General features: G+C 39.6%; 1 protein-coding gene across 1 annotated transcript in view; it reads left to right on the top strand.

Annotated features, from left to right (window-relative positions):
* The window catches only part of RALGAPA2 (Ral GTPase activating protein catalytic subunit alpha 2), a 415,476-nt gene that overhangs the window by 72,897 nt on the left and 328,722 nt on the right, over nucleotides 1-13,857 (top strand). Inside the window, exons 4-6 of the mRNA XM_075564042.1 lie at nucleotides 3,618-3,675; nucleotides 11,080-11,123; nucleotides 13,329-13,506. Coding sequence (XP_075420157.1) covers nucleotides 3,618-3,675; nucleotides 11,080-11,123; nucleotides 13,329-13,506 — 280 coding nt within the window. The remainder of the gene's footprint in view (nucleotides 1-3,617; nucleotides 3,676-11,079; nucleotides 11,124-13,328; nucleotides 13,507-13,857) is intronic.

Here is a 13,857-nt window from a genome sequence, read left to right as displayed (position 1 = left end):
GTTGCTGGCATAAAACGAAAAAGGCTACTCTTTAGCTACAGATACAATCATCATTAAAAAATTATGTAGTTATTGATTGTCTCTTGGATTTTAAGACAATCAGAGTTCATTGCAAATATTTGTTGCTAGCAAGTCATTTTTTCTCAAGTCAGTTTTAATACAAGTGAGTGGTCAAGCTCAAGATTACTGAAGAACAAGTTGCCCTGCCCTTAGTTCTGCCTGGACGTGAGCTGTGGCCACTCGGTACCTTTTGAAACCAGAATATACTCTTGGCACAGGCACTAACAGTTGCATTAACAACCTTTCAACAACCCATCACTCATCAGACATTTTCTAATCATTTTGTTTCTTAAAGAGTTAAGTAACTAAGACCTCTATTCTTTTAAACTTCTACTTTCTCCCCCATATGCATTTCCTTTCCTTAGCACCCTGGGCTGTGCACCCCTGTACACTCCTGCGCCGTGTTTCCAGGTTGAGGAGAGAGGCCCCATGTTCTCCACTTTTGAACGAGAAAGGTTGAGTTGGTTGTTTCAGTAGATGAGCTACTGTGACTTACTCTAGTATTTTTTTCACTCGTCCAAACTCTCTAAGTGGCATTGAAATCAACTGTGAATCAACTGGGAGATGCTGAAATGATTTTGCAATAATTTGGGGAAATTTTCCCCATACTAATGTAATGAAGACCATCAATTTAAAAGTATACTGTAGCATCAGGCATAGACTCCAGCTTAGGTTTTACATTATTCCTGGTCATGAAGTAGGTTCTGAAGAAAAAAGAAGTATGGATAATCAGTTAAAAGAATGACAGATTCCCTGATGTGCTGATCAGTAGTAATACCTAATTTTGATTTTGAGTGTGCTATAGTGGATTACCATATAGATGTAGTTGAGCACTGAGCATTAAATAGAACTGTGTGTGTTTTGAAAAGTAATATTTATTCATACTGTGTGGCTTTCTTGACTTTTCTCTCTGTATTTTACTGTCCAATGACGCTATAAACAAGATGTCAGTAGCTATGCGGCATTGCAATCGCATAGCTTAGAAAATCAGCTGCAAAGAAGAAATGGCAGATTGCATTTGCCTCAGTCAAGATAGGCTTCATGTGGGGCGTTCTGAGGGATAGGCTTAAACCGTTAGACATATATGACCGTGCAGGGGTTTATTTTTACTGGCCTCATAGATTTTATTCCATAAAAATATGGCCTTTGCAGTATTTGGGCACAAAAATATTTCAGTATGGGTAACGTATCTTTGAATTGTTGAATAAAATTTTGTTCGTTTGAAAATATTTTCAGTATCTCAGATATTAGATATGATGCTTTGTATCTAAACTTTATTGAATTTAATTTTGAGTGTCGTTGACATCTATTTATTTTATCATTATGGAAACTTTTATCCCATAGTGGTGTTGATAATGTGTTTGATCTCAGAGAAGTTGGAGACTAACTTTGTGGCAGATGACAGAATCCAAGTATCTGTGTTCATATCATCCCACTCTATACTTTGTTTTTCTTGATGTGAACATTGCTTTTCTTGTTGAATATTAACAAAAGAAAGTTAGGAAAATTGATTTGTGTTTTGGGATGCTGGAAAGCATGCTCAGTGTAAAAATTGTCTTTCCGACTAAACAGAGACCTAAAGAGTAGTGAGCAGGCTATTGTTCGTGACTACCAAGATAAGGTATATCCTAAATCTTTATAGCACTTTTCTTATCATATGCTACATGAAATTTTAAAATGAAGTGGCGTGATAGATCAGATAAACCTGGAGTATAATTGGGGTGCCAACCATCCAGAGGTTGAGGAGATCTCCCTGGGGAGAACATTAAGTTCTAGTCCTAAAGCCTTCTATTCTCTTACTTTGTTAACAGCAGCCCCAGGAAGCTAAGGCACAAGGCCACAATTTCATAAGTAAAAAGCATTCAATATTCATTTGCTGATTAGTCATTGAAGAAAAGACCTTTTATTAGCCAAATACTCTTGTACATTTTACATTTGTTCTTTGATTTTTCTACATATAGAGAGATTAGGAACTATAATCCCAAAATTTACTTTTAACTATTAATAGCAAGAAATGTTTTTTCACTAATTTCATTTTCTTAAATTGATGATTATTATTTGGTTAACATAAACTTATCACTTTAGTTTCTTCTTACCCACTCCCCCAGCACACACACACACACACACACACACACACACACACACACACACACTTCTTCTCTTCTTTTGAGAGTAACTAAAGGGGTTAGAAATCTCTTTAAAACATTTAAGAAAGTAAAAGAATCTGTCGCTGGGAGTACTGGACAAAGTGCCGTATCTATGTCATAGTTGCTCCTTCTCCCTTTAAAACATAGATAGCTAACAGCGAGGACTGCAGTGCAGGTAATTTTTAATAGGGATCTTCTAGGAATAGGCATCATTATTCCCACCAAATGACTTTTTCCTGATGTGTCTGGGTAAGAGAAGATGAGGGAAAGATACTGATAGAATTCAGTGACAAATGATTGTTAACAGGGTTAATGGTGCTTGCCCTCTGATGGGTATAAAGTGTGCCATCACCGAGCAGGAAGGGGAGGGCTCCTATTAACAATAAGAAAGAAGATCCCAGAGTGGCGCATGTTCTTGGGACCCTATGTCCAAAGACAGCTGTGATAGCGGAGCATCAACAGAGAGCTGAAAGCAGCAGAACCAAGAACCAGAGCATGGGACAAAATGGTGGACTTCAGAGCCCCTAGAGCAGCGGTTCTCAACCTTCCTCATGCCGCGGCCCTTTCGTACAGGTCCTCATGTGGAGGTGACCCCCCAACCATCACATTATTTCCGTTGCTTCTTCATAACTGTCATTTTGCTACTGTTGTGAACTGGGCGACCCCTGTGAAAGGGTCATTTGACCTCTAAAGGGGTCGCAGCCCACAGGTTGAGAACCACTGCCATAGCGCAAGTTAAACTGAATGCCTTTGGTCAGGAGGCTGGCTTGGGTAGTAAATGCAGTCAGGTGCCTTCATTAATTGGCATGAATTGAGGAGCTAAGTTGCTGAGCCTTTGAGCTAGAGCGGGGTGTCTTTGAGCTGAGGCCTATGGTGAGTGTTATGCCTGTGGGCATTTATTGGCAGTCTTAAAAATGCTGCGTAACCTGCTTGGGGATGGCGGAGGCCACGGGCTATGTGGCTGAGAGGCCAGCGATGAAAGAGAACCCTGCATGTGGGCACTGCTTAAAAGAGACTGTCCTTTTCAAATAACTGTATCACAAGCATTTGTAACCTACTAATGTCTCCAACACACCCCATAACTGTGAGTACAGACTATGAGTTCTGTGTGGCCACTGCAGTGAATCACCGACCTTCGCCGAGAAGCAGAGTGCTGTGGTGGGTGGGACACGGTTCCTGTCACAATTGGTAAGCTTGGAGGACAAAAGCACGTCTGAGCTGAGCTTCAGAGGAATCAGCTTAGGCAGCTGATACTGGCGATGGTGATTCTTCGCCACCCACTTTGGGTAGCCCGAGGTGTCAGATGCCACACTCACGTCACATCTTCTAACGTGGTCTGTAGTGAAAATGTGAAATCTCATTTGATGGTTATTTTCTCTTCATCTCTTATTAATTTTTGTTGTTTTTTAGAAAATATTGCAGTTTCTACCTGAACGGATTTTCTTTCGATGGCATTACCAGAGTATAGGTAAGAAGACTAAAATACACACATATATATAATAATGAATTTCTTCCAACTATATTTGCAGTAATGTTTGACGCAGATTGGTTTGGGCCATGTAAGCGTGTTCCTGGCTTGGTGGCCTGGGGCACCAGTAGCTGCCCGATCACATGGGCACCCTCTGACAAGGTCTCCTTTCTCAAAGTCTCTACTGCCCGCTGGGCTCTCCCTTCTCCGTAGGAGCCTGAATTTGGCAGCCCTTCCTGGGTCCCCCACAGTCAGGCCATACTCCAACCTACTCTTCCTGAGAAGCATGATGTCTCCATGTACGTCATGCTAGGACTCCCTCAGAAGTTCATCGCAGCAGACTGGAATCCAGGTGCTCTGCATGCCTCTGTGTCCACTAGGGGTGACTAGTCCTAATGTCCCTAGCTGTGTGGGGCCAGCTCACTCTGTGTCTTTCCAGGGACCTCATCACCCCGTTTCTTCCCTTCCTGCCTACTTCTTGGTGCTCTACTCTCTGGAAGCTCTCTCTCTTTCTGAGAGTCACACGACCACATAACCATCAGCCTCATTGTCACCTACCTGAAACCCGACTTTCTTCAGAGACTCCTTTCTCTCCCACAAGAGTGTGAGGGTGAAATATGGTGGTCTTCCTTTGCTCTGAGGCAGTTCTGGATGTTGTCTAATCCATCCATAGAAACCTCTCTCCTTTGACTATGCCACCTCCCATCCTTATTGCCACCATGCCTTTTGATTTCTTGCTCACTTGCCACCATTTTTTAATGGCTTTATTATTTCCCAGTCATTTTCTTTTATGCCAAGTTTCCTATCAGTCCCTTGATTCCCCCCGCCCCCTTCCTATCTGTGTCTGCTTAACTTCCTTTTCCTGATATTCGTCATCATGCAGACCATGATTTCCATGCTCTTAATCCTTCATCCTGTCATTTACAAGCCACCTATTATGTTTATGAAATAGCTTTATTGAGGTATAACTGACATACACCAATTTATACTTATGTAACATGTATGTTTTGAAAAGTTTTGACATAGATTTATGTCTGCAAAACCATTACCCTGTGGTAATAACCAAAGTTACCATCTCCAAAAGTTTCCTCATGTCAAGAGACAATCTTTAAAACAAGAAAATGTTAACACTTCAACAGGAAATAGATAACCTAATTTAAAAAATACTTCACCAAGGAAGACATTCAGGTGGCCAACAAACATGAAAAAATACTTAGGGTAATTAGCCATTTGAGAAGATCTAAATCAAAATAATGAGCTATCCCCTTACCCCAACATTCAAAAACAGAAAACAACAAATGCTTGTGAGGATGTGGAGAGTGTGGAACCTCGATACACTGCGGGTGGGTCTGTAAAATGGTGTAACTACTGTGAAATGATACGAAACTTCATAAAAAAGTTGGGAGTGGAAGGGTTCATATAGAATAAGAATGCTTGGAAATGGATTGTGGTAGTAAATGTACAGTTCTGCTGGATGTGATGATTTGATAGATGTGTTAATCCCAACTAATATTAATAAATAAATGGTCAAGAAACCTCTAGGAAGCAGTTCCACTCTAACACATGGAGTCGCCATTAGTCAGAATTAACTAGCCAGCAACTAACAACAAACTCTTAGCTTCCTGATACGTTTTAAAAAAACCGTCAATTAGATATTAAACTATGAAAAATTTGTCATTATTTTCCTCTTTCTTTGCTTATATTTGGATAATATAAGTAATACATTGACTCCATTATCTTGACTAAGACTTGCATTCCTGGAATAAACCTAACAAATAAAAAAAAGAAAGAAAAGTTGGGAGTAGAAATACCATATAATCCATTATGTGGTGTATATTCTAGAGACAAAAGAACCACTCTACAAATAGTTATATACATACCCATGTTCATTATTCATAATAGCAAAAAAGATGGCAACAACTTAGATATCCATCAGTTTAAGGATACGGATAAGCATGTTTTAGTAGATACAGACAATGGAATACTAATAACATTAAAGAATCATGATGAATCTGTAAATACCTCATGACATGGATGAACCTGGAGGACATTATGCTGAGTGAAATTAGTCAATCACAAAAGGACAAATATTCTATGAGACCACTATTATAACAAATGTATAAGGGTGCTTTGCTGAATTGATGTATGTATGGATTGTGAGAAGAGTTGTATGAGCCCCAATAAAAAGATTTATTAATGAAAAAATTTAAAAATAAAATAAAGAGCTCTTCTGAAAAAATAAAAAGCCAACAAATGGTTTGCCCATTAAGAGAAACTTGCTTTAACAGTTAGTAGAGGTGGAGGTGCAGTCGAGGACAGAGGGCAGACACATGTTACCTTGGGTGAAGAGGAAGGCAGTAAGGAGGTTGGGAGAAAATGATGAACTCAGAAGACAGTAAAGTTGTCACGTGTTAAAGACAACAGAGGTAAATATTAGTCTATACACAACCCTACGATAGTGGTGACCTATGAATAGAGGGTTGGAGACATGCAAGCTGAACAGGTGTGGGAGGAGAAGTGGGAACCCACAGATGTATATGTATACTTGCCTTTGCTGAAAATATATCTGTGCATGTGGTAGAGCATACAGCATGCAAAATTATAAAAGCTTCTTAGACATAACAAAACACATGGAGGAAATCAGTTGCTCGACCTGGTGACTCAGGATCATAGTCTTGGGTACATCAAGATGAATTGACATAAAATAGTTTAAAAGACAATATTCTATATACTAACTTTGATTAGTAGTAATTGGGATCTTAAAAGCTCATGAGCAACCATCTAAGATGCAGCTGTTGGTTTTTCCCTGTCTGGAAGAAAGACAGTGATGAAATGCAAACGATACCTGGAAACAGTTTAATGGAATAAGGACCCATGTAAACACCAGTCTACACAGCCCTGAGACCAGGACTAGATGGTCCCAGCACCACCACTAACTGCTCTGCACAGGATCACTTTAGAGTGAGAGAAAACTGGGGAACAGAACTCCAAATCATGACAGGCACCAGGCTTATTGGTCAAAAAGGAATCAGTGGCACCCACAAGACCTTTGTCATTCTTCTCATCTTCAGTTCTTAGAATTGCAACCATTTAAGATAGAAAGGGCATTATTTATCTACGGACCAAGAGGTAGGAAAGAAGGGTGGGATGGACACAGGAAACACCGGGGGGAAGTGGATAAGCAGCCTTACATTAATTCCCTGCCATTGAATCTGCTCTGCGTCATATTGGGGTTCAGAGGCAATAAATCTAAATCGGAGCAGATAGCCTCATCTTTCTCCTGAGGAGCCACTACTGGGTTTGAACCCTTGAGGTTAGCAGGTCAATGCTTATCTGATAACACAACCATAATGCTTACCTGAATGGTGAAGGGGTTGAAATGGATGAATTGAAACAAAATTTGTATAAATTATTGAATGAAAAAGTGATAAATCTTCTCTGTAAACTTTCACCTAAATCACAATGAAGCTTTAAAAAATAAATAAGTTTCTTTATGCTCCTAGGTACTCCATCCCTCCTCCCCTTCTTTACCTCATCCTACCATCCCCAGGCAACCACCTAACTGCTTTTTGTCATTATAGATTAGTTTGTATTTTCTAGAGTTTTATATAAACAAGCTTGTGCACTATGTACCCTTTTATGGTCTGCCTTCTTTCACTCAGCACAATTATGTTAAGATGCATGCATGTTGCATTGTTCATCCCTTTTAATCTCTGACCATTCTAGTCTTCCAGGGTGTGGATAAGTCACAGGGTTTTTTGTTGTTGTTGTTGTTGATGGACATTTGAGTTTCTAGTTAAATCTATTACATATGAAGCTACTAAACCACATTTTGTATTACTAAGGATGGAATGACTCAATCATACACAGGTTTGTGCTTACCTGTGTGTGTGTCTGATTATTTTCCAATGTGGTTACATTCCTCCCACTAGTGTGAATTCCACTTTCTGCACATCCTCACTGACACTTGAATATGGAGTGTTTTTGTTTTAGTGATAGTAGTGTCCTCTTATGGTTTTTATATGGATTTCGTAATGACTACTGATCTTGTACACATTCTCATGTCCTTTTTTATTACCACACTCTGTAATACAGCGTCTTGGTCGTGTGGTTGCATGTTGGGCTTCAATTTGCATCCTCAGCAGTTCGAAATCACTAGCTGCCAGAAAACACTAGCAGCTTGGCAGGAGAAAGACTGGGCTTTCCACTTCTGTAAAGTTACGGTTTTGGTAACTCACAGGAGTTACTGTGAGTCAGCATTGACTCAATGGCAGTGAGTTTGGTTTGGGTTTAGACAGTACAGAGTAGAGCTATCCTTGGGGGTAAATTACTTAACCAAAGTGGATGATACTGCCCCTGTGAGGAGGTGCTGGAATATTAGGGGTCGGGGTTGCAAAAGCGACCTTTAACCCTTTATCCTGGACTACACTACAAAACATTTTAATTTCCATGGGGTCACTGGATAATTTTTTTCTTTTTTTCTCGAAAGGGGACGATTGGCCAAATGAATTTGGGAACCTCTGTTGTCAATCTTAACAGGAGAAGAAAGCATCATCAGTCCTGCAGAGCAGCTGATGGTTTTGAACTGCTGACCTTGCACTTATCAACCCAATGGCATAACCCGCTATGAGTCAGAATTTACTCAGTGATAGTGGTGTGTGTGTGTGTGTGTGTGTGTGTGTGTGTGTGTGTGTGTTGGGGGAAGAGGGAGTAACAAGTAAGATTTTTTTTTTGATGAATTGTTCTTCCAATCTTTTGGCCATTTAAAAAAAATTTATGTTTCTATTAGATTGCCCGGATAATAAGGTTTGAGAATTTCTTACATATTCTGCATATACATTCTTTTCATATTTATACATTTGAAGTCATTTTACTGTCTGACTTATCATTTCCTTCTCATAATAGTGTCTTTTGAAGAGTTGAAGCTTTAATTTTGATGCAATCCAATTTATCACTTTTTTGATAGATTGTGCTTTTGATATGAAATGTTTGACTCACCTAAAGTCACAAACATCATTTCCTATACTTTCTTCTAGCAAGTTTTTTGTCGCACACGAGGGCCCTTGTTCTATATATTAACCCATTGAAGCATCATCGGCAGTTGCCTGCATTAGTTACAAGGAGTCCTGGTGCTGCAGTGATTGCATGCTAGGCTGCTAATGGCAAGGTCCGCAGAGCAAACCCACCAGCTGCTGCACTGGAGAGAGGCAAGGCTTTCTCCTCTGGTAGAGTTACAGCTCAGAGGGCTTGAGCCAACGTGGCTGTGCAGTCGGAGCCTCTGTGAAACCCTCTACAAAGAGCATTTTGAAAAAGAAAACACGTAGGAGCCTGAGTTCTGGATCTCCCGTGAGGAGTAGCGCCCCCTGTCGGTCACACTTTGGTGTGGCCTTCCCAAAAACCACAGTTTCTGCCTGGGAACATGGCTGCAGAGCCACCCCACCCGCCAGAGCCCAGAGGGGAGAGTTATCCTCCTGGGTATTTGTAAAATGTTCTTATAAAAAATGGTTTGTGACCAGTAGTCTAACAGTATTTTTACTTTCAGAGCTTTTTCAAACATGTGTTTTATGTGTGATGAGATATTTGCACATAATCTGCTGGCACTCAGGTTTCTGTAACATCAATCATTTTGACTCTTTGAAAAGAATTTTGAAGAGGTACACACTTAAAAGGCTTTCACCTTAAAATCATCTCTTCCTGTATGACAATGTTTTGCGTCTGAAAGCAAGCCTGTTTTCCTCTATTAAGGAGAAATATACAAAGAACCCAGGTGGTGTAGTGGTTACACATTGGGCTGAGATCCACAGGGTTGGCAGTTTGAAACCACCAGCAGCTCTGCAGGAGAAAGGCTGGGCTTTTACTTAGTTAGTCTCGGAAACCCAAACTGGGCTGCTGCGGATCAGCAGTGACTCGATGGCACTCAGTTTGGTATGGGTATCTATGAATATATGGTATAAATGCATGTTTGCTTTCTAGCACTGCATCCTTCTCATGTTTAAAATGGATTTTTCCCAGCCGTTTTGTGGCATATAATTCACATTTCATGCAGTTTAGTAGTTAAGTCACATTTGGTTCAATCACCCCACAATCCGTTTTAGAACTTTTTCATCATTCTTTACTCATTGCTATTACTTCCCCATTTCCCTCCAATCTCCCCTGCCGTTAGTCTAGTTAGTATCTATCTATGTAGCTTTACCTATTCTGGATTTCATATGCTGAAAAACAAACAAAAACTCACAAGAATAACCAAGTAAAACACATAAAAACAAAGCAGAAAAGAAAGCAGAAAATATAAAAAACGAAATGGGTCATAGGGAGATCACATGAGAGGGTGCTAAACTTGAACCAAACTGAATCTGCAACAATCCACTTTCCAGTGCATTCTGCTTGTTAGCAAGGCCGCTCACACCCCTGGCCGTGGTCGGAGGACATTCATTAGGGGCTTAACCCATGTGTATTTCCCTTTCACTTTACTTACAAAACAACCAAAACCCAGCTTTAAAATGGGGCAAAGGGGAGATCAAAGGATAAGATACTACATTTTGATCTAGCTGCATCTGTCATCATGCATTTCACAGTGCGTTCTGTGTGCTAGCTGTGATAGTCACGTTCCTCAACCATGGTCAGACAGCAGTCACCGAAGGTTTCCTCCATGCGTGGACCCTTTCGATGGATTTTGACCAGCCACTGCCATTTATAGTCTTCCTTCTGCAAACTGGGTGTTCACAGTTTAAGCTCTGATCCCATTCCCTCCTTTAGATATGAATTATATTATTTGCAAAGGCTGATGTGGTTCTTCCATGTGGACCTGGTGGATGCCTCACATAGATGGCTGCTTGTTTGGAAACAAGCCTTTAAGACACCAGATGCTATTTTTTTCTGAAAGCTGGGTAACATGTAGCTTCTTCACCATACTTTGCTATAGCACCCATGTTTTTAGTGAATCTTTTCATGAGTATCAAGCAGAGGGCCATATAATAAGAACTAATTGTTTTTAGATTGCGGCTAGAATTAAGTGAAAGCTCAAAATCTATTCATTTATCTATGACTTATATATGTCTCTGGATCACCTCAGAAACATCATTGTCATTTTGTCAGAGAACATTATCAAAACACTCATGGAACATCACTTCCACTGCCATCAAGTCAATACTGACGCATAAGCCACCTTATAAAGCAGGGTAGAACTTCCCCTGTGGGTTTTCAAGCCTGCAAATTTCCAAGAAATAGAAAGCCTCATCCTTCCCCTTTGAAGCTGGCTGGTGGTTTTGAACTGCTGACTTTGAAGTTAATAGCCCATTGCATAAACAGTACATATATATGTATTGATAGTGTCATTAGTTTAGCCATAGACCTTAAGTATGCATTTATATAACTTATTTCTAATTCATTGTTTTAAACTTCTAGGCTCAACTTTAAAGAAGCTTTTACACACTGGAAATTCCATTAAGGTATTTATTTTAGATGAAACTTTCAAAATTCTGAAATTTATTAATGCAATGAAATGACAAAAGTAACATCTTTTGGGGAACAAAAGACCTCTTGACTAAGTTTTTATTTACTTAGATTGTTTTATTGGGAGTCTGTCCTTACAGCTCTTATAACAATCCATACATCAATTGTGTCAAGTATATTTGCACATATGTTGCCATACTTTTCTAAACATTTGCTTTCTAGTTGAGCCCATGGTATCAGCTCCTCTTTTGTCCCTCCCTCCACCCTCTCACCCTCATGACCCCTTGATAAATTATATAAGTTTTTATTTTTAATTTAATAATTATATGACAAATATTAAGGTTTTTATTCTTTTACAATAATTAAATCATATTTTATTCTGATAGAAATTTTAGATATTGGAAGACAATGGTTTGAGACTCAGACTCTGGAGTCTGAGTTGTAATTCTACTTCAGCACTCAACAGCTAGAGGACATGACCAAAGTAATGAACTGCTCCAGGCTTATTGTCTGGAAAAGGAAGGCGTTCAACAAGTTCCTCTCTAAGCTTCAGTGCTAACATGTCTGATTCTGTTCACCCTAGTAATTTGGTAAAAATTATAGATATCCTTTCATTAGTTTTGATTATTATGAGGAAAAGAGCAACAGTGCTGTACTCTTGAATAATTATTCGTAGCAGATGGTTCTTAAAATTTAGGTTCATTTTCAATTGAATTTAATTTTAAATTAACTTACCTTTAATGACATGGACCCTTTGATACTGGCATAAAGTCACACAAATGGAAGCAGCAGATAGCATTCAGCCCAGGATGAATATTTTATGGAAGAGAATTAATTTGTATCTAATTAAGTTGTGTTTATCTTTCATAAACCAATATACCTTTGTTTTATACCAGCAGCCTCTATTTGGATGCACTACATCTTTCAGCTGCATCTGGCATTTTCATGTCATTAGCTCATTTAACTTCTTTTACTGACGTCATCTTCTCAGCCATTTAGGGTGGTAAAAGACGACACTGTGGTTTGAATTTTGGGTATAGAATTAAGTTGTAAGTATAGAGGAGGAGAGGACAAAGCTCCCTATGTGGATGTTTTCCAGTAGCTATTGTTGACTCTTCAGAGCAAGGCAAAGGCTTTGGGGAGACTGTAGTAGAAACGTAAGCCAGGGAGGCTGGAGAACTTCCCTGATCCCGTTGCCTAAGTCTGCAAGGCTCTTCCGTATTCAGTTTCTGATGGCACTGTGGATTAAGCATATGGGCAGCTGACTGGAAGGTTGGTTGTTTGAACCAACCAGCGGCTTCACAGGAGAAGGTGAGACAGTCTGCTTCCATAAACATTTTGAGCCCGAGCGACCCTGTGCACCAGTGATGCTCTGCTCTGTAGGGCCGCTGCAGGACTGTTAGGAGTGGGAATCAACTCCAAGGCAGTAGGCTGTTATTTTCTTGGCGGGGTTGGAGCGGGGAGGGAATGGAGTAGGTCAGGTGGCTTTCTGATTTTCAAGATTATGCACTTGCTTATTATAGTATCGTGACAAACAGTTCGATCCAAAGCACAGTAAACAGTTAGAGCAGTGGTTCTCAATCGGTGGGAGCGACCCCTTTGGGGGTCAAACGACCCTTTCACAGGATTGGCCTGATTCATAACAGTAGAAAAATTACAGTTATGAAGTAGCAACAAAATAATTTTATCACCACAACATGAGGAACTCTGTTAAAGGGTTGTGGCATTAAGAAGGTTGAGAACCACTGAGTTAGAGGAAGATTATCTTTGTCATCATTTTCATGGATAATTGAGCTTTGATAATAAGAGAACTGTACCTATTTAGAATGAAATGCTATTAACAAGCAAAAATTTTATAATACTTATTGTGAACCATTCTAAATGATTTCCATATGCTAGCTCATTTAAGCCTTATAACAATTGTTTATGTTAAATCAATATTTTACAGATGGGGAAACTAAGGCATAGAATGGTTTAAATGATTCTCCAAAAGTCAGATCTAGAAAGTGGAGGAGCTTGCATTTGAACCTAGACAAGCTGGCTCTGAAATCTAAATCTTTAGTCCTTGTGCTATTATCCCACTTCCTTGATTACTTGATCCCTACGTGAAGAACTTGGTGTAATTGTTAAGGTACCTTTAACTTCTGGTTTTCCTTCAGTCTGTAGAGTTTCATTTTCATTATTGAAAACTTTATTTTCAGATAAGATGTGAAGGCATTAGGTTGTTTCTTTTATGGCTTCAAGCGCTTCAGACAAACTGTGCAGAAGAACAGGTCCTGCTTTTTGCTTGCCTTGTGCCTGGTTTCCCAGCAGTCATGTCTTCCAGAGGACCGTGTACGCTGGAGACACTCCTCAATCCTGGCCCTAATGTCGCTGAAGGTGAGTGATGTTAACAGGTCTTATATGTTGAAGTTGCTCTTGAAGTTACATTGAGGAATTCCTTAATATGGTGTTTTCCTGAGTAGAAATTCTGATTTCAAAATCGGGTCTAAAGAGGAATTCGCTTCTGTTCATATTCACAATAAATTCTTACAAACATTAGATTCGAGAGAATTGGAGTCTGTATACATAAAATGATGATAGAAGAACTTTACTGAAGTGGTGGAAACAGGAATGGAAGGGAAGGTGACAGATGTTGGTACTAACAGGAAGTATGAATTCACAATGCTTTTGGAGTGTTCTGTGGTTATGAGATTTTGAGTGTTAATGAGATTTAAATTCACCATTCAA

This window comes from Tenrec ecaudatus, chromosome 12 (assembly GCF_050624435.1).
Source record: "Tenrec ecaudatus isolate mTenEca1 chromosome 12, mTenEca1.hap1, whole genome shotgun sequence".
NCBI lineage: Eukaryota > Metazoa > Chordata > Mammalia > Afrosoricida > Tenrecidae > Tenrec > Tenrec ecaudatus.
This window is presented reverse-complemented; position numbering and strand designations above follow the sequence as displayed.